Source organism: Neoarius graeffei, chromosome 13 (assembly GCF_027579695.1).
Source record: "Neoarius graeffei isolate fNeoGra1 chromosome 13, fNeoGra1.pri, whole genome shotgun sequence".
Taxonomy (NCBI): Eukaryota; Metazoa; Chordata; class Actinopteri; order Siluriformes; family Ariidae; genus Neoarius; species Neoarius graeffei.
In genome coordinates this window covers 75,866,131-75,893,084 of record NC_083581.1, presented here as the reverse complement: position 1 = coordinate 75,893,084, position 26,954 = coordinate 75,866,131, and the positions used below count along the sequence as shown (strand labels likewise).

Genomic DNA, 26,954 nt, shown 5'->3' with positions numbered 1-26,954 from the left:
CACTGGCCGAAAGGTATTACAGAAATAAACATCTATCACAATGACCACATTTCAGAGGGAACTAAATTTCACCGATTTTATCAAATCGAAAGGCCGTCTAGCTTTAAAATGTCAGCTGAGCTTCCTGTGACGGTGACGTATGCGATGATGTCAGGTAGCGGTCGCTTGGAGCTACTCCGCTGTTTTATAGTCTCTGTTTACATCATAGTTTTGGTAGTTTTACAAGTATTTTTATGGAATTTATCAGTTTTTAAATAAGCATGCCTCATTGTGTCACATATAAATGCCACAATGATGCTCAAAAGAAAGCCCAAGCTGGAACTCAACTGCATTTCTACAGAGAAAATGCAAAGTGTGCTTGATCAGCTGGAACAGAGGGTCACCGACAGAAACTGGATCAGACATGAGACCTCGCACTGCAAAATCTTTTTTTTTAATTTCATTGATTTGTATCGTGATTTTATTATCGCATGACCTATATTTACATGGCTGTTCTGTGCATTCGAGAGCCATTGTATATGATAAAGTTGCTCGGAGTAGCAGTAGGGGTAGCGATGTAACATTAATAACAGGAATGGATAGTAGAGTGTATGATATATGCACTGAATTATTTGATATTTTAATGAAAAAGGTTTCTGGATGAGGTAAACACATGCGTATTGGAGAGTCTTGTTTGTCCGCTTCTTCTTTTCCTTTGTTAGCCCGATAATTTGTTTTGTTTGTTGGACGCATGTGGCTGTTAGTAAATGCCACACCCTTCACCTAAACCTGACTCATGTTTGTCTTTTTTGCCATGTTTGTCTTTTCCTAGTAGGATGTGTTTAATGAATCATAATGCGTGCACACACACACACACACACAAATATTCCAACAAGTAGATCACTTTAAATTGCGTTTAGGAAAAAGTCATCAATGAGAGAGCCATCTATTTATAAACCGTGACACCATAACATCGTTAATATAGAGAGAAGAAACTCCCTCAGTCACCAGTGATCACCGTGTTGGATCAGAATTTATAGTTGATCATTTTCATGTCCATAATTTATTATATCCATTATCCCAACTTAATCAGGGCGTGGTCATTTACAGCTTCACAAAGAAGTAATGAAACCCAACCTGCTGATTTATTTTATCGTGATTGCGAGTGCCATGAATGAGGACCAGTTTGATGGATGACGACAGTATAAACTACCTGCTGGCTTCTGGTCCAGAAAAGCCAAAATGCGGCTGTTGCCTGGAAATACAGCTGCCATTAAAGTGTCTTGTTGCAAGAGATAAGTGAGTGATTAGCGTGTCATCCTCCGAGTGCACTGATGAGGCAGCGCTTAAGCTGTTTAAAGAGAAGGCCATAAAGCCATCGTTATTAGTGAGGGATAATTACAATAGTGCTGTCTAAAATATCAAGAGAAAATGCAAATCTATCCGGGTTATATAATGAACTCTAATGAATTCTACGAAATCGAGTCGTACGTGAGCTGATAGTTGTCTATAAACCATGTACGATGCGATTGAGTGGAATAACTTTTATTCTCTCCACATTCACTGGATTTTGAGAAACAGAGTATTTTTATTTTTTGCAAGTTTGATAAAAACTTTACACAAAATGTCCGACAAAATCATTTCCGCTTAGAATGTAAACAAACTGGCGAAATGACAGGAGCAATTTGTGAAAAATGCGATGATAATAATTTATTATTATTATTATTAGTAGTAGTAGTAGTATTGAAAAATTAAAAAAGATACGTTCTTACCATCATATACTTTCATTCCATATTTTGTTGCTTTTTTTTGTATTTTTTGGGTTTTGTTTTTGAGTAGACAGTGTTGTAGTCGAGTCACTAAACCTCGAGTCCGAGTCCAGTCTCGAGTCCCCAGTGTTCAAGTCCAAGTCATGAAAGAAAATTTCGAGTCGAGTCCACTATTGATCCGAGTCGAGTCCGAGAACAAGACTCCAACCGCACCATGTGACGGTGTCTGTTTCCATTAACATTAGTTTGTTCCTGAACACTGAACATGGCGTATGAACAGGTGAATGTGCTTCTCTTTATCAGGGAGTGTCAAGTATTCTGTCAGAGACGGTTGGGAGACGGATGCAAGTGCAGAAGGTGTGTTTATTAATACAAGTGAAGACGGTAAACAATCCAGAACGGCAGGAAAAATTGTAAAACGGTGAAACAGGCAACAGGTCGAGCGAGACACAAACAGGCTATCGTAGACTCGGCAGAATCAAAGACGAGAAACAGGAAATCAGGGATCAGGAAACCAAACAAGGAAATAAGGCTCGGTAATGTCAGCAACGCAACTCAATACTTTGCAAAGTAAGTGTGTTTTCACAGTTTTTATATCGGCGTGCTGATTGCACCTTAATCCTGTGCAGGTGCGAGTCGTTTACAGCACGCACGCGAGATTCCGCTTGGTGCACGCGCTGTCCGGAGCGCACCCGAGAGTCTATCTGATGCACGCGCCAAGGCGCACAGGTGTGACGCACTTACACAAAATTAGTATAAAAATTCACGTAGATATAAATATGCCAAATTATTATGGCATGTTTCAAAAAATAAAGAAAAAATCCGAGTCCTCGTCTCCAATTTACAAGTCCAAGTCAGAGTCATCAGTACTCGAGTCTTTAAAATTAGGGCACACGTTGGACTTGAGTACTACAAGCCTGGAAGTAGAGTTTTTATTTCATCCTCGGTTGGTTCAGCAACACGCTCTGCCATTTTGTTTTTCTCTACTCACGGTATATGAGCTGATATCCTAGTAGTAGAGTAGCCAATCAGAGCGCGCAATTGCTCATATCCAGTGAATGTGGATAAGATAACGTGTTTTATACCACACTGCGGTTGAATTCTTGAATCTGATTGGTCACAAGGTATGCATTATTTTTGTAGAACTGCATGCCTCGGAATGATTGATTGATTGATTAATACACTAATTTTTTTACATTATAGTTTCTGTAGTAACAGCTCCTTCAGAGGGACATGCATGGCAGACAGTCCACATGATTTTCTAGAAAGGCACGGCTGTGTGAGACAGTATTGCGGCTGCAGGTTTATATTAACACTCTTGTTCTAATACGTTATTGTTTCTATAGTAGCAACTAATACTGACTTGTTTGAACACTTGATATAATCTAAGGCTAATAATAAACAGGTTTATTGTTCATCTCATCTCATTATCTGTAGCCGCTTTATCCTGTTCTACAGGGTCGCAGGCAAGCTGGAGCCTATCCCAGCTGACTACGGGCGAAAGGCGGGGTACACCCTGGACAAGTCGCCAGGTCATCACAGGGCTGACACATAGGCCCTGTCCACACGGCAACGGATTCAGGTGAATCCGATACAATTGTTTATCGTTTCGGCCTGGCGTCCACACGGCACCGGCGTTTTGGGTGCCCCAAAATGCAATCTTTTGAGAACGGGTTCCAGAGTGGAAAGATCTGGCAACGTTGCCGTTGCGAAGTCGTCTGGATGAGTAGAACAGATTTGTTTACGATGACGTCACAACCACATGACTGTGAGTGCTTCACGCCGGGTAGAAGTGTAACGAACTCGATGCGAGTTGTCAACAAATCCTATAACTTGGTTCATGAAATGCGCTTACAAAATATTTTCACTGTGAATATTTATTGTGTAATGGTGCAAAGTGAGAGAGAGAGAGAGAGTGAGAGTCAATCCCGCCAGCAAAAATAGGGAAAAAAAGGAGCGATCTCACCTCTTCAGATGTTGGTTTAAGTCCTACAATACATTCCTCAAAAAGGGCGTAGAACAACAAATTAATCCATCAACATGTAGCATTCAATTTATTCCGGACCATTAAAGACGCCGCCTTCCGCATAGAATCATACGTCATCCTCGCCGCCATATTGGATAGGTCAAAGTGGAGAATAAAGATGCCTCATTCATGTGCTGCGTTTAACTGTACCAACAGGTTTACTGTCCAAACGAGATCACATGGGATTACCTTTCACAGGTGAGACTGGAAAAATACTTTTCATTGTATTTGGTCATTATAACGTAATTTTACGAACAGATTTTTCTGACTTTGTGGCTAATATGAAGTCTCGCGCATAATAGTTTATGCGCATGCGTCCTTACTACTTCTATTGTTCTGGTGTCTCCGAAGGGACCATCTTACAGTGCCCCTAGAGGTGTGGCATGTGTATTGCATCGTTTTCAGCAAGCGTTGCGTTGCCATATGGACCTGATATTTTACTGATCGTTGCCCATTTGGACGCGATATTTTTTTAAATAACATCTCGTTGCCGTGTGGATGTAGCCATAGACACAGACAACCATTCACACTCACATTCACACCTACGCTCAATTTAGAGTCACCAGTTAACCTAACCTGCATGTCTTTGGACTGTGGGGGAAACCGGAGCACCCGGAGGAAACCCACGCGGACACGGGGAGAACATGCAAACTCCACACAGAAAGGCCCTCGCCGGCCACGGGGCTCGAACCCGGACCTTCTTGCTGTGAGGCGACAGCGCTAACCACTACACCACCGTGCCGCCAGTTTATTGTTATTAAAAAAATAAAAATATATATTCAGTGATTTTTTTATATAAGACATCACTGAATATATAATATACTATGGACAAAATACTGAACATCATGGACGATGCCAGTCACCCTCTGCGCACCGTCATCAGCAACCAGAGGAGCCTGTTCAGTGACAGAATGCTCCTTGCCAAGTGCAGGACGAACTTGTCCCTTTGCTCCTTTGTCCCTCACGCCATCAGACTGTACAACTCCTCTCTGGGGGGGAGGAGGGGTAACAGGAGGACAGGGGACGGGAAGGAGCAGTAGCCTAGCCTGACAATAAACAATACTGGACATTGTGCAATATAATGTGCAATACCTCTTCCGTTGGCCCTGTTTTTTTCCCTCTTCCCTATATCTTATTCTTTTTTATATTTGTATATGCAAATACCTAATTAAATTTAATTTATCTAGAAGTTTTTCTCTATTTCTATTCTCTGTTTATCCTGTAATGATGCTACTGGAATTTTAATTTCCCTGAGGGAACCTTCCCAAAGAGATCAATAAAGTTCTATCTAATCTAATCTAATCTAATCTAATCTAATCTAAGGAGATACAGATTTTGCATTTATGGAAAGAGTCTTGGGTGTCGGTTCAGACCTTGTTCTTCCACAGAATGCATGTTCGCATGTTCAGGTTTCTTGGTAACATGACAAGCTACATTTATTTAATTTTATCAACTTCAAGAGAAAGGGGGGAAAAGCGAAGGGCAAACTGTTTATAACTGTGATCACATAAGTGTTAACAGTAACCGACATGATGGTGGCAATGATGGGAAGCCGTGGTCTAATGGTTAGAGAAGCAGCTTTGGGACTAAAAGGTTGCTGGTTTGATCCTCTGAACCAGGCGGATGTATTCCCCAGGCTGCTCTGGGAACGTTGTGCTAAGTGCCATTAATGTAATGTAATGTTGCACAACAGCAGATGTGACACCATCCATCATTGCTCCATAATGGCATGCCTCAGCATGTTTTATGCCTTACATACCCCTTACCTTCTGCTCTGTTCACATCCTGGCCTGTTTTTTTTACCTTTTAACTTATTCTGTTTTATTTGTAGAAAATCTCAGAAGTCTTTTTTTTTTTGGGGGGGGGACGGACTGTCCTTGCGCGTTCAAATTCATTACAATGTCCTATAAGCTCAGGGCTTGGGGTAGCACAGTGCTGTAGTGGCTAGCACTGTTGCCTCACAGCAAGAAGGTTCTTGGTTCAAGCTCTGGTTTCCCTCGTAGTCCAAAGACCTGTGGCCAGGTTAACTGGCTACTCTAAATTGTCCGTAGGTGTGAATGGTTAAGAGGTAAAATACCCAGCCACTGGAGTTGTGCAAGACAGTGCAGGTCCCAAGCCTGGATAGACTGGGGAGGGTCGCATCAGGAAGGGCATCTGGTGAAGAACAGATCTGTTGTGGCGACCCTGAATGTATGGGAGCAGCTGAAAGAAGACGAGTCTCATAAGATCAGGGCTTCATGAGCTTCCCAAGAGTACTGCAACACAAAGATTACTGTTTCTCTGGTAGACTGAGTATCTCCTAGGAAACAAAGGGATCTGGGGTTCATTTAGACTACGTTCAGACTGCACCCTGAAACGACCCATATCCGATTTTTTTTGCCCATATGCGACCTGTATCCGATTTGTTATTGACAGTCTGAATGACACAGATCTGATTTTTTTCACATGCGACCCAGGCCGCTTGGATATATGGTCCTAAATCCGATGCATATCCGTTATTTTCACATGCGACTGCAGTCTGACTGGACAGGTCGCATTCATGCCACCTACACGTCATCAACAAGAGACAAATGTCACTATTCTGCGTTGGCTAATCCCGCCTCTTTGGTGGAAAACAACAACATTTGTACAATTTTCAGAATTTAAATAGACTTTTTATAGAATTGATCAAGCTAATGGTGGATTTGGTCGGGACCTGGATGTTGATCTGTTAGCCTGATTAAATAAAACAGTTTCTGTAACTGATTTATAACTTAAACCATCCTGTATTACAAGATTGTTCTGGAAATTTCCAGTAATTTGACACCTTCGGTCTCATTACTCTGCTGCCCACATTAATCAGATTATTGTGTGAGTTCCGCCGCCGCCACAAAAACCACATCGCCAGGTCTCGCCTCATCTCCATGCTTTACTTGCAAACTTGAAGAGTGCGCTTTTTTTGTTTATGTATTACGTAGATGTGCTTATTACGTGTCAATTTGCGCATGCGGGACACTTTCGGGTCGTTTTCCGTTCATGTTGGAGATCGCATACAAGTCTCATATAATTGGTAATGTGAACGGCCTAACAAAAAAATCGGATTTCACAACAAATCGGATATGGGTCGTTTCAGGTTGCAGTCTGAACGTAGTGTTAATTCCCTTATATACAAATTATACCGTATGTACACTCCATCTTAAGAAAATTCTTATTATACACAGCTGAAGAAATTTTCACTTACGACGTTTCGATGTCATTGAAACGCCATAAGTAAGTGAAAATTTCTTCAGCTGTGTATAATAAGAATTTTCTTAAGATTAGTAATCAACCAACTGGATGAAACTTTTCGAAATGGATGTACACTCCTCCTTTACCTTACAGGCATTTATGAGACGCTCTTGCCCAGAGCGAACACTCCCCATCCACGTTGTTATTATTAACATCTAGACGTTCATGCAGTTATCTGATCATGAAATCATGTGGCAGCAACACAATGCAAAAAATGTTGTAGGTCAAGAGTGTCAGGTAATGTTCACAATAAACATCAGAATGAAGAACATGTGTGATCTCTTGCTTTCGGTGACTTGGATCATAGTGCAGATGTTGGTACCAGAAGGGCTGGTTTATTTAATTATTTCTTAAACCAGTGTTCCAGCTGGCTTTCCAAGAGGGCAGGGTGCCAATAATTATTGCAGGATTTTGCCAACGATTTTGCGCACGACCAAAGTCTGTCGTGTAAAATTAGCCGTACTGAGCAACTATGTAGAGGGGTCATTTCACCGAGAAATCTTCCCGAAAGACCAAGCTGCGATCTCCGAGCGTGGCTTGGTCGCTGCAGGTCGTACGCAGTCGACGGTTGACCGAGGGTTGGTCACGCCTTGGTCTTCCGTGGTTGCACGTGGTCGAGGAATGGTCTCCCCAACAAACAGATCGTAGCTTGATTTTTTGACATGTCAAAAAACTGAGCCTCGACCTAAAAGTCGCACAGAGAGCGTCGAAAGAGCGAACAAGGTCGAGGAAAGGATGCATTGGTCAAGAGGCAATCGAGACTAGAACGGGGATGAGCGATGCTCAGTCTTCTCGAGTGAGAACTGATTGGACGCATGGTTGTGCTGCTCGGCCCGTCCTCGACACTCACTCGATCCGTGCAATCTAGCTTCACTCTTTTGCGATCAAGTCTCGCTCCGCGCAACCTGTCCCAGACCTTCCCTAGACCCGTACGCTCCCTATTCTTCCCATGGGCACGATTGGATTCTAAAGAGGATTAAGGTGCGACCTACTTCAACCAATAAAGATCGACCATCGCTTAAGTTGCAACCTACCTTCGCCTAATCCTATTAAAGCTATGCGTACTGAATGTCATATAAATAGGGTGCATAAATAGGGCGCGTTAAGAGGATTAAGGTGTGACCTACTTCAACCAATAAAGATCGACCATCGCTTAAGTTGCGACCTATCTTTGCCTAATCTGATTAAGCTACGCCTACTGAACGTCATATAAATAGGGCGCAATAGCATGATGCAGAGCGATTGGGTCCATGTTGTCTCTTCGGAGGCTGGTCAAATACTGATGGTCGGCCACCTATTGCCGGGCCTTTTTATACGGTCACAGTGGGTCGCATGCAAATCCGGGCAACCGTGACAAATTTGCGCGTAGCTCAGGCGAGAATCTGTCTAGAAAAGATCGAGAATTGAGCGTACAGAGTGAGGCTAGAATGTTTATATCGCAGGCTAAATCATATTGGTCGAGGGTACGTTTCAACTTGTACGTAGCTAGATCGGCCAAGATTGAGCCTTGATCGGCCGAGGTCGCGCACTTGCGAGGATAGATCGCCAAGAGATCGACGCTATGTTGCAGATTGGTCGAACAGAACGAGCCTTGGTCGTGTTAAGATTGCATCAGATCGAGTGGATAGACGCAAGTAGAGCATATGTAAAGCGTCTACAGAGCGTATAGGACGCAGATAGAGTGTACACATCGAAGGTCGAATGAGATAACATCGAACATAGAGCATACACAGAAAATAATGGGTTTAGGTCGCACGGATTTTGCCCGCGACTACGGGAAAACATAGCTGCAGTCATAGTCGCGCGTGATTTTTCCAGATCGTACTCGGTGAAATGAGGGGCTAAGGTAGATTACTTTTGTAAAATGAAGTAAGAAATGTTTTAGTTAACCAGTTTAATAGTGTTTCATAATACTATGGACTTTGGGCAGGGCGTAAGCTCTGGAGGGCAGGGTGTGGCACCCTGATAAATGAAACTGGCTGGAACACTGTAAACTGCTGATCTCCTGGGGTTTTCACATGCAACGCTCTCTAGAGTTGACACAGAATGGTGTGAGAAACAAAAAATATTGTGTGAGAGACAGTTTTGTGGGTGGAAACAAATGCCTTGTTGATAAGAGAGGTCAGAGGAAAATGGACAGATTGGTTCAAGATGCCAGGAAGGATATACTGTGGTAACTCAAGTAAGTACTCTTTACCACCGTGGTGAGCAGAAAAGCATCTCGGTATGCACGGCACATTGAACCTTGAGGTGGATTGGCTACAACAGCAGAAGACCACATCAGGTCACTCAGGTCAGCCAAGAACAGGCTGAACAGATCTCACAGACTCACACAGACTCATCGAAACTGTTAACTCTTTAGGAGCCCCCTGTGGGTCATGGTGGGGATTTTTTTTAGCTACTTTTGTGTTCACTCACAATACTTTTGCGTTAAACCTAACCACAACCGTAACCCTTATTGCAAGGGAACACAAAAGTAGCTTCATTCAATCGTTCAAGTAATCAAGCACTCAGTCAGTAAATAAATAAATAAATCCATCCATCTACCATGACCCTTAGAGGGAAGCCATGGCCTAACGGTTAGAGAAGCAGCTTTGGGGTTTGATTCCCTGAACCAGCAGGACTGGCTGAAGTACCCTTGAGCAAGGCACCTAACCCCCAGCTGCTCCGCCAAGAATGGTGGCGTACAGTACCTTGTGTCTGATTAGCCAAAGAAAAACTGATGATGCAGTTATCAGTTTGGGCGATGCCCAGCCAACAACAACAAAAATGACCCTTGGGGCCTCTGTTACCTCTTGAGACTATTTTGTGTGAAAATCCCAGCTACTTGTATATGTTGCCATCAGGAGGATCCCCCAAGAATGGGAAAGGGATTTTGGGTCATAGGTGTTGTTCATGCTGCTAAAAGTTGAGATGAAGACAAAATATATGGCATATTTTGAGATACATTACACAGTTACTAAATAAAAACAGTTTGTTTCACTGTAGAGGATTTTAACGTTGCTGTTTTATCTCTGTCCAGGTTGTGGAGCAGTGCTGGTAGTGTGCGCGGTATCCGTGGCCTCCCTCAGTGGTCTCATGCTGGGCTATGAGATGGGTCTGATCTCTGGAGCACTGCTTCAGCTCAGGGAGGTGCTGGCACTCTCATGCCCACAGCAGGAACAAGCCGTGGGTGCCCTGCTGCTCGGAGCGTTCCTGCTGTCAGTGGCAGGTGGCACCATTGTGGACCGTTATGGACGTCGTTTCTCCATCATCCTCACAGCGGTGCTGTGCACATGTGGTACATTGCTGAGCGTCTGCGCTCCCTCGTTCTGGACGCTGGTGGTGGGCCGTGTGTTGGTGGGAATGGCTGTGGCACTCTCGGGCACGGCGTCATGTCTGTACATAGCAGAGGTGGCACCTGCTGCCTGGCGTGGGAGGTGTGTATGTGTGTACGAGCTGATGGTGGTCCTGGGTGTCCTGCTGGGATTTGGGCTGAGTTGGGCATTTGCAGGAATAGTGGATGGTTGGAGGTTCACTTTGAGTGGAGTTCTGGTGCCTGCATGCTTGCAGATGGTCATCATGCCTGTGTTGCCACAAAGCCCACGCTTTCTCTTGACCAGACGCAAACAGATGGAGGCACGGAAAACTCTGGCCCGTTTACGAGGAACCGTCCCAGACGCGGTGGAGGAAGAGCTGAAGGTTATCATGGCAACTCTGTGTGCTGAGCACCAGCAGGGCTTTTTGGATCTGTTTCGCTCTCATGCCAACATGGGGAGGAGGATGTTTGTGGGAATGGCGCTGGTGTTTCTCCAGCAGGCTACAGGACAGCCCAACCTTCTGGCCTACGCCTCCACAGTGCTACGCGGAGTGGGATTCCACAGTAACGAGGCTGCTACACTTGCATCCACTGGCCTCGGTGTGGTTAAACTGATTGGTACAGTCCCAGCAATCTTGCTGGTGGACCGGGTCGGGCCAAAAGCTTTCCTTTGCGTAGGTGCTGTTGTCATGACACTGTCTACAGCAGCTTTGGGTGGCGTAACACTACACAGCCAAACACAAGTGGCCAGCCTGTGCCAGAGCCCGGGCCAGCTAAATCAAACTCTAATATGGAGGGGACATGATGCCAGCATTAGGACACACACACATCACGCTAATGTTTTGTCAGAACAGAATAACACTCATCTTCAAACAAACCCTTTTAAACACACTCAGATACCCTGGATTTTAAACTCCACAGAGGAACACAGAACAGCAGTAATGAACTCGGAGACACCAGCACGGGATTCTTGGAAAGACAGATCGGAGATTTCATTAGAATCCGTGTCGGGGAGTGAGGTGTCTCCTTTCCTGAAATGGATCTCTCTGGTCAGTCTGCTTATCTATGTGGCAGCTTTCTCCTTCAGCTTGGGACCAAGTAAGTCCAGTAACACTTTTATACAACAGAAACATTACTACAGTGTACATTTTCTATTTACAGCAAATCTTATCAGACAAAGTTCAGAACACCGTGTGACTTACTTTCATCTCTACGTCACTGTGTAACTGATTCAGTCACTCTGGTTACATGCACAAAATATTCCGTCTTGTTTTTTTTTCCCCTTATTCCAAAAAAAGACATTATTATACTGTAAATACAGGACATTTTTTCGATGGAATAAAAACATATGTTCTATTCCCTTTTAGCAAGTTTCATTCATTTGGTTCGATAGAATGCAATATCATTAGCATATTGCTTATCCTTAAGTGTATTACATCACTGTACCCAATGGAGAATGAGCGTTGAATATGGTTTACGATGTTGCATGGTTGTCAAGACAATGTGACATCACATGTCGGAGACGTAAAACTTCCGCGCTAGCGAGTGACTGACAATTTGTAAACAAATATGGCTGCCAGATTTGCTTCATTAAATACAGAAGCTTTTGAGAGAATTTTGAAAGAGAAAGACGCGTTGAACACCCGAAAGGAATGTGTAGGTATGATGATAACAATAACAACTAGATAGAAACTGTGACAGTCACAGTAATTTGTGCTAGCTGACCTTTGTCAGTTGAAGGTCAAGGAAAAGTTGCACCCTGTCCCCCTGGAAAAAAAAACTGATTGAAAAAAAATCATGAAAATTAAGTTATTAGTGATTGAAAAAGGCCGTTTTGCATGGATCATTCTGGTTCAGTGATCCAGATCAGCACCAAAAGTCATAGCAAGGTAATTAAGTATTCTTTATGTGAAATTTGGTGATGACTGATTGAAAACTGAGGTAGACTGCCTTTCAGATATTTCAAGTGTAGGTCATAAAAAGAATTTTCCCGACACCTAATTATTTTTGTTTAGTGGACCGAAAGCTACTGAATTTGAATCACAGACTTCCAATTTTATTAGTTTATTTTAATAGAACAATTAACGAATTTAAGGCCATGTGGCCCTAAATTCTCCGCTATTTTTTCCTGCAACCACAGAATGGCCTGATATTTTGTGAGATATTACAGAAATAAACATGTATCACAATGACCACATTTCAGAGGTAACTAAATTTCACCGATTTTATGAAATCGAAAGGCCGTCTAGCTTTAATAGGAACATGCTAATTTCGGAATAAGTCCAAATTCAGAATATCGAAATGGAACATGCTGTTTACACGACCGATATCAAATTCGGAATATTGTTATATTTGGAAAATAGTGGAATATTAGTGTGCATGTAAACGTATGGAGAGTTAATGACGTTCTTTAGCTTAACCATGACATTTAAAGGTAGTATACAAAAACTTGCAAATTTAGCTGTTACTTTAATGCAAGTAATCTTACTGTTACATTCATAATCTATTTTTTTTTTCTGAAAGAGGCACTCTATGAATACAAGTTTGTAAGAAATCACAAATTTCCTATTATTGAATTCCTATTATCCATAAATTAAATGACCATGACCATAATTAAAGCATCTTTATGACTACAGTATTTCTTTAATGCAGCGAGAAACATTTATCGTCACACACAAGTATTATGGTGTTTTGTCTGGTTTTAGACTGTGTGAATCAGGGTGACTGGTGTTTAACATGGGCTTTAATTAGAGGTGTGGCGATTAAGTGATCCCTGATCTATCGATCCATTTCAATCCGCAATTCAAAAATCGATTAAAATTTAATGAATCACAATTCACTGATGATTCACTCACAATACCTAATTTCATCCCAATAACCCTAGGTGCATAACAAATTGCGACAAAAGGCATAATTTTGAGATTAAAAATTAGATTCGGTATCCAGAGCTGTACGTGGGCGCAGCCATGTTTGTGGTTGCTATAGCAATCTCGCGAGATTACACTTTGCTTTGTTAACAACATGGCAGATGACTCGGAATTCCTGAAACCGCCGGCTTTTAAAAGCCCAGTTTGGCGGCATTTCTTGTTGTTTCGTGACAGAAAACAAGTGTTGTGTAAGCCGTGCAAGTCTAAGTTTGATGATGATGATGATGATGATGATGATGGTTTATTTCGAACATGTAAACAAACAATGAATAAATAAGCGGATAACAAGAAAAGCAAAACAGCATTTGCAACAAGAACACGTAAAAAGCCACTAAATTAGAAAATAAACCTTAAATAATATAGATAATAATCTCATCTCATTATCTGTAGCCGCTTTATCCTGTTCTACAGGGTCGCAGGCAAGCTGGAGCCTATCCCAGCTGACTACGGGCGAAAGGCGGGGTACACCCTGGACAAGTCGCCAGCTCATCACAGGGCTGACACATAGACACAGACAACCATTCACACTCACATCCACACCTACGGTCAATTTAGAGTCACCAGTTAACCTAACCTGCATGTCTTTGGACTGTGGGGGAAACCGGAGCACCCGGAGGAAACCCACGCGGACACGGGGAGAACATGCAAACTCCACACAGAAAGGCCCTTGCCGGCCACGGGGCTCGAACCCGGACCTTCTTGCTGTGAGGCGACAGTGCTAACCACTACACCACCGTGCCGCCCATGAAGACTCAAAAAAGAAAAAAATACACAATAAACAGCCAGTTATGATTAATCCCCTTCATCCTTATACCTTGTGAAAATTAAATTTTTGTACATCTTTTTAAACCGCTTCATGTCTGGACATCCCTTGAGTTTCCTCATCATGGCAATAAATGATTGCTGTCTCAGAACTTATTGAATCTCAGTGCCTTATGTTCTCTCTGGACAATGACTGTTGTGTCTCAAGAGGTGGGATTCACTTTAACACAAGTGACTGCATTTTTGTGTTTTAAAAGATTGAGACAAAAGTCATGAAGTTTTCATTGCTTTTTTTTGTTGTTGTTTCTTAGTGTTTTGCGGTTTGAAAATTAAAACATGCCAAAAATGACTGAACTGTGATACATCCATAGTTACATTCAAAAAGTGACTGGAGTCTGAATAAAGACTACAAAGACAACACGACTTGTTTTGTTTTTTATTGCTGTACATTTCTAGGCTGACAGTTAACAGGATATTGACAATGATTTGCATCAGTTATAAAATGGAGGACAAAAAATGTGAATCGTGATTCAAATCGAATCATGAAAAAACTGAATCGTCACACCTCTAGCACTGTTACAAATATCACTATTGTAGAATTAATTCATCATTTGTATATCCAGATCTGAAAATACCACTCATTTAACCATCATTTCCCTGCCGGCTTTCATGCAGCACTTTGCATATGAGCTGTAAGAGTTTGTCAAAACATGTCTAAATACCCATAGTTGTAAAAACATTGACTATCATTTTATCAAATCGAGTCCATCCAGGGGCGGCACGGTGGTGTAGTGGTTAGCGCTGTCGCCTCACAGCAAGAAGGTCCTGGGTTCGAGCCCCGGGGCCGGCGAGGGCCTTTCTGTGTGGAGTTTGCATGTTCTCCCCGTGTCCGCGTGGGTTTCCTCCGGGTGCTCCGGTTTCCCCCACAGTCCAAAGACATGCAGGTTAGGTTAACTGGTGACTCTAAATTGAGCGTAGGTGTGAATGTGAGTGTGAATGGTTGTCTGTGTCTATGTGTCAGCCCTGTGATGAGCTGGCGACTTGTCCAGGGTGTACCCCGCCTTTCACCCGTAGTCAGCTGGGATAGGCTCCAGCTTGCCTGCGACCCTGTAGAAGGATAAAGCGGCTAGAGATAATGAGATGAGATGAGAACATCCAGTGAAATATTTTAGTCTTGTTACTGAATTGGATATTCATTATGAGTTTACTTTACTTTAATCAGCAGTTAGTCATATTTTTAAAAACAAGAAACATAATTTCATCATAATTAATGATGTAATATGCAGTAAAACAGCAATGTGAGGTGTGTGTGTGTGTGTGTGTGCTTGCAGAAGCACACTTGGAGATGAGCAGAATATGGTAATGAGAAATTTAGGAATAGATGTTGTTATACAATGACGTGTCTGTTTATTTCAGTGGTCTATGTGGTTTTGAGCGAGATTTTTCCCACCGGGATCAGAGGAAAAGCCGTGTCTGTGGTCTCTGCCTTCAACTGGGCCATGAACCTGCTCATATCAATGACCTTCCTCACACTCACAGGCAAGCCACATTATCTACAGATATGAATTACAGTCGAATATGGATACAGCTTCTGATATTTGATGTGAACTGATCAATATAGCAGGCTGATTCAGCAGGAGTAATGTTCTTGCAGATAAAGGGAAGGAGTCTAGCAAAGGGCAAAGTGAAAACGAAGTTTTCTCGAAGCTCAAAGCTGTGTGGATTACATACGATGCAGCAAAAGCAACAAATCCAAGCGACTGACTGAAATGATTCCTCAGTGATTCTTGCGACGACTTTTCTTCAGTTCCCTACTCATAATTTTAGCTCTTAATTGCAATTAGTTCCAATTACGTATACGTTTTTTTTCAGACAAACTTTGTTAAAGATTTCTGTTTTATGACTTCTACATTATCGAGTTGCAACATTACAGAAACATTTCAGAGTTCCAAACGTTCGTTTATTTTCCAGCACAAAATTAAACATTACAGATTTTTTTTTTGGTATAATATGTCTGAGCAGCATATTCCATAAGAGAGCACTTTTCAGATTAAAAAAGAAAGCATAATGAAAGCTGCTGGGTTTTGGTGTAAAATGAAGAAGTGAGTGTGACAGTCAAAGTGTCCAGAAGAACTGTGGCTGGTTCTGTAAGATGCTCAGAAAACCTACAGATCATTTCCGCATAAAACTGACCTCACTGGACCTGAGAACACTATTTTTATATATATATATTTTAAGCAAAGGGTCGTCTCACACCAAATATGGCTTACTGATTACTGTTTATAGGGTTTTTTTTAAACATTTAATTATTTTTTAAGCCATTTTTTGGTCAACAGCATATCTTTACATGTGCCAAAGACTTTTTTACACAGTACTGTAAATCGAGATTTTATGAAGAAAAATAACGCTTGGAAGGAAGTAACAAAGTATAGTACAATTATCTTGCTTTGCTGAGCTATTACAAAGCCTAGCGTGCAAAATATAAAGCACGCAAGCAAACAATTTTCATACTGATTAGTGTGGTATTTAAATTGTATTTATATTGTCGCTGAAAGCTAGATACAGCTACTGTTTCTCTCTGAAACTAAAAAAAAAAAATAAGCTGGACCACTGAACCATTTTTTGATATGCCTGGTTTCACTGCCATTACTTTCTGAAAGTGTAGTTTTATATCACAGATCACAGTAGAAAGCGATGCAAATGCTTTCAAAAAATACCAGTTTAGCTCTTGATTCTGTCAGTTTCTCAGTAAAGTTCTTGCCCCTGGTTTCCTTTCCTGCAAAACCAGACATGCAGTGCGCATCACTTATGGCAATATGACTATTGACTATTGTGTTGTGAAGTTATTTCTAGAAAACTCTACTTATGTTATTGTGGATATATTGTACAGTTGTGGTCAGAAGTTTACATACAGCGACATGAATGTCATCGTGGATATGAATGTCATGGCAATATTTGGGCTTTCAGTAATTTCTTTGAACTGTTCTTTTTCCGTGGCAGAATGATTGTACAGCATACAGCTTTAAAAAAAAAAACCTTGAATTCGGTGCACAATTTTTTTGGGGGGAAGGGGTTCTGAAATCAACACAGGGTCAAAAGTATACATACAGGGTCAAAAATTTACATACACTCACTTAGATTATTAATTCAGAGGTGCTGAAACTTCCAAAATGTCTCTTATCTTGCCAAGGCCGAGGTCTCTTAACTTCCTGTTAGTGATCATGATTGACTACAGCTGGTCGCTTCTCTGTGCCTTCATAAAAAGGGTTTGTTTACAGCACTCATTGGATTGACCAACACACAGCAAAATGGGAAAGTCCAAGGAGCTCAGTGCAGATCTGAGAAAGAGGATAGCAGATATACACAACTCCGGAATGTCTCTTGGAGCCATTTCTAAACAACTGCAAATTCCAAGATCAGTTCAAACAATGGTATCCAAGTTATTGTGAGGTGTAGTCACTTTGCCAAGCCACTTTGCTTCAAGAAAACCCAAACTGTCACCCTGAGCTGAAAGGAAATTGGTTTGGATGGTCAGGAACAACCTGGGAATCACTATGGCACGGCCCTGCCATGAACTGGAAGCTGATGGATTACTGTCTACAGTTCAGTGAATTTCAGATCACCATGGACTGAAAGGCTGCTATCCAAGAAATAACCCCCTGCTCCAAAATTGACACCTTCAAGCTTAACTAAAGTTTGAAGCTGACCACACGGACAAAGAAAAAGCCGGAGGAAAGCTGTATGGTCAGATAAGACAAAGATTGAGTTGTTTGGCCACAATGACCACCATGTACAGAGGGACACTGTACCAGCTGGTGGTGGTGGTAGGATCATCATGCTCTGGGGCTGTTTTGCTGCCAGTGGAACTGGTTCACTGCACAAAGTGGATGGAATAATGAAGAAGGAGGACGACCTCAGAATTCTTCAGCATAAATCAGAAACTTGAACACGACTTGGGAGTTACAACAGGACAATGAACCCAAACACGCATCAGAGCTGGTTGTGGAGGATAAAGCAGGCTAACATTAAGCTTAAAATAAGTCCTGACTTCAACCCTATTGAAAACATATGGACCATGCTTAAGTCGAGTCCATGCCAAAAAAAAAATATTGAACTCCACCAATTCTACAATGAAGAGTCGTGAAATATTCAACCAGAATTCTTCCAGAAAATGTTTCGTCAAGGTGAATCTTGTGAAGAGACATTTTACCCAAATATTAGGTGTGCTGTATGTATATTTTAACCCTGGATGTATAATTTTGACCCTGTGTTGATTTCAGAAAACCCAAAGAAAATTGTGCACTAAATTCTAGTTTTGTTTTGTTTTTTTAAGCTGTATGCTGTACAATCATTCTGCCACAGAAAAAGAACAGTTCAGAGAAATCATTGAAAGCCCAAATATTGCCATGACATTCATATCCAAGATGACATCCATGTCACTGTATGTAAACTTCTGACCACAACTGTATAATAAGGCTCAATACTGGCTATAGGAGCTCAGTTTAATCAGCCCCTGTGGATTCCCTTCTAAATCCTGGTACTAGCTCCCAGTTAAGACATGGTGTAGATGATGTAAAGCATAGCCACTGAATTTTAAATGATTTGCAAGGCATCAGTCATTCCGTAGAAGTGTTTAAAGAAGCTGGAGTGGTTTCAAATACTGGTTAGAATAAAGGTCCATCTCTTACATAAGAAGTGCTTGAAAGTGTTGGGAAAAGCAAGGCTTAATTTATAATCGATTCATCATTAATGGAGTGTTTTTAGGCCGTTAATTACCTCGTGGTGCAGTGGTTAGCACTGTCGCCTCACAGCAAGAAGGTTCCAGGTTCAAAGCTGACAGCTCACAGGGGCCTCTCTGTGTGGAGTTTGCATGTTCTTCCCATGTCTGCGTTGGTTTCCTCCCACTGTTCAGAGACATGTCGGCTGTCCGTCGCTAGCGATGATGACTGCTTCATTAGGATACACAGAAACACAGATGGGCCACGAGGCCTGCACCAGAGCGCACCAGACTTATTCTCTTCTCCTAATGGCACACCTTGCACAATAAGTTAAGACAAACGATGTCATGTCCCCATCATGTTGTCTCTCTGGACCTCCAGACCTGATGCCAAGTGGTGCACAAAAGTGCCACAGACCTGACAGGTATGGAAGTTTCTCCACAGTGAGAACTGACTTGCCAAGTGATGCCATCCATTGGCCATTTGAGTAGCTCTTCTGTATGCCATCTGGTGGTGCGCCGTTGGATTCATCTGCCACATTGCACCGAAAAGTGCCCTGCTGCCAGTGCCTTATTGGTGATGTACTATTTAACCCATAGCTGGAGCCCGGGCAGGTGCTACCACTCTGGGTCAGAGCGGACCTGGGAGCAATGGTGATAAAAGGGTAACTCCACTTTCCCCCAATACTCAAATCCTCCCAGACCTGAGACTCACCACCGGTTGCAGTTTAAAGCCATACGCAGGACTATTCAGGACTGTTCAGAGACATGCAGATTAGGTAAAAATCCCCAGCCACTGGGGTTGCACGTTTATGGTCTTTAGCAAACCTCAGCCTGGTTCTTCTTTGCTTCTCATTGATGAAGGGCTTTTTTCTAGCTTTGCCAGACTTCGGTGCTGCCCAGAGGAGCCTGTTTCGAAGCGTTCTTGCCGTGCACGTAAATCCAGCTACCATTTGCCATTCTTTTTGTTGGTCACTTGATGCTATTCTATGACTGTTGAGTGACATTCAAAGGAGTTGACGATCACCCCAGTCAGTGGAGAGTAGTTTTTGCCCTTTGCCAGTCTGTAACTTTGTTGTCCCCAATGTCTGCTGCTTAAGCTTGTTTGTATGAACTGCCGTCTGTGAAATTTTGAGGATGGAAGCAACTTGACACACATTGTATCCCTCTGCCAGTAAAGCCAGAAGTGAACCCTTCTTAATTCTCACTCTGAACTTTTCTTTTTAACTTTTTTGGCATGATGAATAGATATTTTTGTATTACAGTTAAATTTAAGGTACTATAGGCACTGCTTTTGCCATCTAAACTGGTCCTATTGCAAAAAGATAGTGATGACCACAGCAGCGTTTTTTAAACGTTTCCTTGTAAAATAAGATTTGGTTCATGTGATCACCGAATCAGTATTTCATGAAGTAAAATTAGGTGCTTCTGTTTGAATTCCAGCACAGACTCTGGAATAAAATGGCTGCCATATATAGAGATGCTGATTGAAGAAGAAAACTGAAGTGGTCTCTTAATTTTTTATCCAGAGCTGTATATTAAAACTAAGTTCAATTCTATAATACATGTACCCCCCCCCCCAAAAAAAAGAATTTTAGATCGTTAGAGATCTTTTCCATGTTTTTTTTTTCCCCACATTTTTTCCACTAATAATCCAGGATTGGATTGTGTGCTTATCGTACTTGGAGGTCAGTTAGAAATGCACTGCGATGAGCTCTCACAGGAGGTTATGACATGATTGCATTAGTGTGTACTTGAGTGTGATCACTGAGTTCACACCTGCCCAAACAAACAGCACAGAGGGGGTTAACACACCAGGGTATTAGTCAAAGGGTCTGTATGCATTGCATATGTGAAAGTGCAGATACTTGCATGCATGTACTTGCTGAATATACTGTGTATATGTGTATATTATTTATATATATATATATATATATATATATATATATATATATATATATATCAGTACATACATACACACACAGTGGTGCTTGAAAGTTTGTGAACCCTTTAGAATTTTCTATATTTCTCCATAAATATGACCTAAAACATCATCAGATTTTCACACAAGTCCTAAAAGTAGATAAAGAGAACCCAGTTAAACAAATGAGACAAACAATATTATACTTGGTCATTTATTTATTGAGGGAAATGATCCAATATTACATATCTGTGAGTGGCAAAAGTATGTGAACCTTTGCTTTCAGTATCTGGTGTGACCCCCTTGTGCAGCAATAACTGCAACTAAACATTTGCAGTAACTGTTGATCAGTCCTGCACACCGGCTTGGAGGAATTTTAGCCCGTTCCTCCATACAGAACAGCTTCAACTCTGGGATGTTGGTGGGTTTCCTCACATGAACTGCTCGCTTCAGGTCCTTCCACAACATTTCCATTGGATTAAGGTCAGGACTTTGACTTGGCCATTCCAAAACATTAACTTTTATTCTTCTTTAACCATTCTTTGGTAGAACGACTTGTGTGCTTAGGGTTGTTGTCTTGCTGCATGACCCACCTTCTCTTGAGAGTCAGTTCATGGACAGATGTCCTGACATTTTCCTTTAGAATTCGCTGGTATAATTCAGAATTCATTGCTCCATCAATGATGGCAAGCCATCCTGGCCCAGATGCAGCAAAACAGGCCCAAACCATGATACTACCACCACCATGTTTCACAGATGGGATAAGGTTCTTATGCTGGAATGCAGCATTTTCCTTTCTCCAAACATAACGCTTCTCATTTAAACCAAAAAGTTCTATTTTGGTCTCATCCATCCACAAAACATTTGCCTTCTGGCTTGTCCACGTGATCTGCAAACTGCAGATGAGCAGCAATGGTATTTTTTGGAGAGCAGTGGCTTTCTCCTTGCAACCCTGCCATGCACACCATTTGTTGTTCAGTGTTCTCCTGATGGTGAACTTATGAACATTAGCCAATGTGAGAGAGGCCTTCAGTTTCTTAGAAGTTACCCTGGGGTTCTTTGTGACCTCGCCGACTATTACACGCCTTGCTCTTGGAGTGATCTTTGTTGGTCGACCACTCCTGGGGAGGGTAAAAATGGTCTTGAATTTCCTCCATTTGTACACAATCTGTCTGACTGTGGATTGGTGGAGTCCAAACTCTTTAGAGATGGTTTTGTAACCTTTTCCAGCCTGATGAGCATCAACAACGCTTTTTCTGAGGTCCTCAGAAATCTCCTTTGTTCGTGCCATGATACACTTCCACAAACGTGTTGTGAAGATCAGACTTTGATAGATCCCTGTTCTGTAAATAAAACAGGGTGCCCACTCACACCTGATTGTCATCCCATTGATTGAAAACACCTGACTCTAATTTCACCTTCAAATTAACTGCTAATCCTAGAGGTTCACATACGTTTGCCACTCACAGATATGTAATATTGGATCATTTTCCTCAATAAATAAATGACCAAGTATAATATTTTTGTCTCATTTGTTTAACTGGATTCTCTTTATCTACTTTTAGGACTTGTGTGAAAATCTGATGATGTTTTAGGTCATATTTATGCAGAAATCTAGAAAATTCTAAAGGGTTCACAAACTTTCAAGCACCACTGATAATGTTGAAATGATGGTAATAATCAGAGCAATTTATGACCAGGTTTCTTGTGGCAAAAGTTGTCAGTTGTGTGAGTTAATGAAGGCTGACACCTTTTGACTGCAGCATGTTTATACCCAGAGTAAACAGAGTTTATAATCTTAAAGCGCAGTGTAAAGGGTCATTTTTGGACCTGCTATAGGCGAGTGTGAGGTTAGTCGAGGTTGGACAAGGATAGACAGACCAGAGATTGTCAGTTGCACCTTTTCTATATGAGTATAATCGAACTGAACAACAATCGAGAGATACAGACTATAGCTCGTGACAAGGACGCAGGTCCATCAGCAAATAAAAATAGAAAGGCTTAGCTTAAATTGCTCCATATTTTTGATGTTTGATTAATTAAACATCCCATTAATCACACATTTATAAACAAATGAGTTATATGTAGTAATTTTTCCTAAATGTCACATGATCGTTGTTCAGGTTGTTGGCTCAAATATTAATTGCAATACTTTTTTTTTTTAATTTTTATTAACATCATACTGCTTACGTCTGTGTGTAGTGTGTTAGAGTTGTGTAAAGCCATTTTGTGATGCGTTTGTGACTCATTGCAGAGAAGCTCGGCCTTCCGAGTGTGATCTTCTCATACACTGCACTGAGCTTCGTACTGCTCGTATTTGTGATCGTGTTCGTGCCAGAGACGAAGGGCCGATCACTGGAGCAGATCTCCAAAGAACTCGCCATGAAGTGAGGAAAAACACACACACACATTATATAGATTGTGTTGTCACATTTCACTTACTGCTCGTCAGATGAGGTGAGGGAATCCTTGCTGCAGAACCAAAAGTCCAGGGGGAGGAGCTGATCCCGATCCAACACCTCCTGAAACTCTTAAGCCAAATCCCAAATACTGGACTCCATCGCCATCGACTCCACCCACACAGGAGTAGCTAGATGAGGTCTGGCTCCTCCCTCATGGACCTTTTTGTTCTGCACTGAGGAGTGCTTCAGTCAGGCTGGTTGCACAGTCCTCAGCGTAAAGGTGTAAGAAAGATGGAATAATTAGTTCCACGAAATCGAGTCATACATGAGCCGAGAGCCGACAAGGAGCATTTTTATTTTTTGCAATTTTGATAAATAAATTCTTTATCCAAAACATCCGACAAAATCATTTCCACTTAGCGGACACGTGACAAATTGCGTACATGCGTAGTAAAATATTCAAAGTTGACAAGATTTATATCAAAAGTCGATCAATGAAAAACACATTTCATAAAAAAAAATTAAGCTTCAAACTTTCTACAAGAAGTGAAAGTGTTCGAAGTTCATCGATCAATTAAGAAGAGTTGTAGATATTAACATGACAATTATGGAAGCTGAAGATTGGTGCTTGTGACATGACCGGCGAAATGACAGTTGCAATTTGGAAAAAAAAAAAGCTATAATAATAATACTTGAAAAATAAAAAAGATACGTTCTTCCCATCAAATACTTTCATTCCATATTTTGTTGCTTTTTCAAGTCGGGTTTTTACTTCATCCTCAGTTGGTTCAGCAACACGCTCGGCCATTTTGTTGATATCCATGAGCTGATATCCTCATAGTAGCCAGTCAGAGCGCGCGATTGCTCATATCCAGTGAATGTGGATAGAATAAAGACCCTTATAACACTGAGTTCTTGATCCAGATTGGTCAGAAGGTGTTGATTAATATTCTATAAGAGCAGCTCTGACAGTAATTTGTTTGCAAGGCAGATTACAGCTTTATCACTAACTTATTTCAAACATCCCACTGCATTAACGTAACTGTAAATGGAGAAAAAGTGCAACGTGATGTTCTTTAATAAATATGGAATAGACCTAGGGCTGTGGAGTAAGAGGAATAAAACACGTCGTTATAAGAAACAAATCAACTCCAGGGTGGTAACCATTTCATCATACCACACCCATTGTTGATTATTATCTCATCCGGCCGACGGGTGATGAGTTTATGCCATCGCGTGTTGTCCGTCCGGCATCGTCCACATTTCACAAAAATTGCTTCTTCTCTCTCAGTTCTTCACTGATTTTTATTCTTTTTGGCAGGAAGGTAGGTCTGCCCGGGGTGCTTATATCTTCTACCCAGATTTGCTTAATTACAGTTATTAATGAAGTTATGGACTAATTAAGCCTTAATGATCAGTTCAACAAAAAAAATCGCTTCTTCTTGGTCAATTCCTTGCCGTTTTGGATTCTTTCTGGCAAATAGGTCGGTATTCCTAGGGTGTATATAACTTCTATATGTAGCTTGTATATAGTGTATATTAGAGGTCTGCACGGGACAGAATTTTCAGTCCCGCTCCTGCATTGTGCAGTCCCGCTCCCAGCCGCTCCCGCAAAGAATTATGATTTTCAGTCCCGCCCGTGCCTGCCATGTTTTGTCCCGCTCCCGCCCGCAAATCCCGCATGATGCAGACGTTCGCGTTATTTCTCACGAAAGTTCTTGTCATTGGCTTGGGGAATTAAACATGCTGAGCTTAGCTGAGCTCTCCACTGACCGATCCTTCACCTAGCGCACGTAGCGAGGGTGCGCGTTGCCAGGCGGCATGCGCAGCTGAGGCTTTACGGAGATACCCAACACACCTACCAACATCTACAGTGGATATTAAGAATATTGTACATTGCACATAGCTTATATGACACTCCTCACATTTACATTCTAGGAAATACAAGTAGGCCTATAAGAAATTAATATAATTTAAAGACACAGCGTGATGGTGCCCCGCCCCCTACTTTGAGTGGATTTGAGCATAAATATCTACAGCTCACGTTCAGGGGTGTGTTTCCCAAACAACCAACCAAGTTAGCATTAAACCAATATGGTATGATGCAAGTTTATAATAATTTATAAATTTTATTTTAAACACATTTTTAGTTAGCGGGACTGCAGCTTATCACCTCCCCCTCCCGCCCGCTCCCGCATTGTGCACTCCCCCTCCCACCCGTGCCCGCAATGAGCTTTCAACATTTGTCCCGCGCTGCACTGGTTTGCGTCGGCTCCCGCGGGAGTGCAGGGCTCTAGTGTATATAGCTTGCAACATTTATTGCGCAACTTTAGATCGTTCTTTCTGGACTAGATGGGGCCGGAGTGAGCTACGCCGCCACTGATGGTCCCGTTTTCCAATAACAGCACACCCCCAAGTGTGTCATTCCTTACTTAACATTATACTGTATACCATAACATTTTATAAAGTTGCCTGGTTGTGTGCCTTCCATTCATGTGAATGTCACATATATGCACACGCTGATATTTCCACAGGAACCATCTTGACAGCACACTGTTGTGCCACCGATGGCGAAAGAAGCCCAAGACTGACCTGTCACAGGAAGAGAAATCCTTAGCAGCAGTCTGATCCCAAACCAACAAGGATAAAGAAAGAGCATGAAGAAGAGCTTGGTGGTCAGGGATGGAAGGATGCACTACCTGATTAATAGAAATTAGTAGAGAGATTGGTGATGAGGCGGAGCCTACTGTGATAGCCAAGGGAGAAACCACGGTCAGTAAAATGACTGTTGATGTGATGTTCAGTAGTAGCTGGTCGCTGAAAACACACACACACACACACACACACACACACACACAAACACACACACACACACACACTGCCAGGCACCATATTGAAGTCTGAAACACAGCCGTGTAGTATTTTATTTTTGTCTTAATCCTTTTCTAAGTGTACTTTTAACATGAACAGTTTTGGATAGTGGTATCCGTATCTGAAGGTTTTTTGTTTGTTTGTTTGTTTGTTTTTTCATGTGAAGTTGTTTTTGACAATCTGTATAGATTGACAAATTTGTCTCACAAAGTTTCACAAATTAGTATTTCGTATATGGCTGTGTTTTCTGGTTTTGCTAACTGTTCTACAGAACTCGTAAAGGATTCGTCCTACTGCAGTCCAGAACCTCCTGCAACAAATGCAGACTCTCTGACTTCCTTCAGCGGTCAGATGAGAAATGATGACGATGTCAGTCTGTACTATCTGAGCTCAAAATGGTGTCCCATGAACACTACTCCTGTTACTGCTCACCCCAGAGCAGTATGTACCGTAGGACAGTCACGGTCACAGCACAAGTATCCACACGACTGGACTGAAGTGTCTTTCATATGTACAGTTGTGGTCAGAAGTTTACATACAGCGACATGAATGTCATCGTGGATATGAATGTCATGGCAATATTTGCGCTTTCAGTCATTTCTTTGAACTGTTCTTTTTCTGTGGCAGAATGATTGTACAGCGTACAGCTTTAATAAAAAAAACACTAGAATTTGGTGCACAAGTTTTAATTTTCTTTGGGTTTTCCGAAATCAACACAGGGTCAAAAGTGTACACACAGGGTCAAAAATGTACATACACTCACTTAGATTATTAATTCAGAGGTGCTGAAACTTTCAAAATGTCTCTTATCTTGCCAAGGCCGAGGTCTCTTAACTTCCTGTTAGTGATCATGATTGACTACAGCTGGTAGCTTCTCTGTGCCTTCATAAAAAGGGTTTGTTTACAGCACTCAGTGGATTGACCAACACACAGTAAAATGGGAAAGTACAAGGAGCTCAGTGCAGATCTGAGAAGGAGAATCACAGATGTACACAACTCCGGAATGTCTCTTGGA

The 26,954-nt window shown here is 41.8% G+C and overlaps 1 protein-coding gene across 3 annotated transcripts in view; it reads left to right on the top strand.

The window, feature by feature from the left end:
* The window catches only part of slc2a12 (solute carrier family 2 member 12), a 32,644-nt gene extending 6,172 nt beyond the window's left edge, over nt 1–26,472 (top strand). Inside the window, exons 3-7 of one of the 3 annotated variants that reach the window (XM_060938526.1) lie at nt 3,931–3,972; nt 10,064–11,437; nt 15,445–15,567; nt 22,921–23,053; nt 25,603–26,472. In XM_060938526.1, the coding sequence (XP_060794509.1) occupies nt 3,931–3,972; nt 10,064–11,437; nt 15,445–15,567; nt 22,921–23,053; nt 25,603–25,696 (1,766 nt within the window). In that variant the 3' untranslated portion in view covers nt 25,697–26,472. Of the gene's footprint in view, nt 1–2,254; nt 2,319–3,930; nt 3,973–10,063; nt 11,438–15,444; nt 15,568–22,920; nt 23,054–25,602 lie in introns of those variants that run through there. The other 2 variants (XM_060938528.1, XM_060938527.1) reach the window with 2 other exon arrangements.
* Nucleotides 26,473–26,954: the final 482 nt, after the last annotated feature.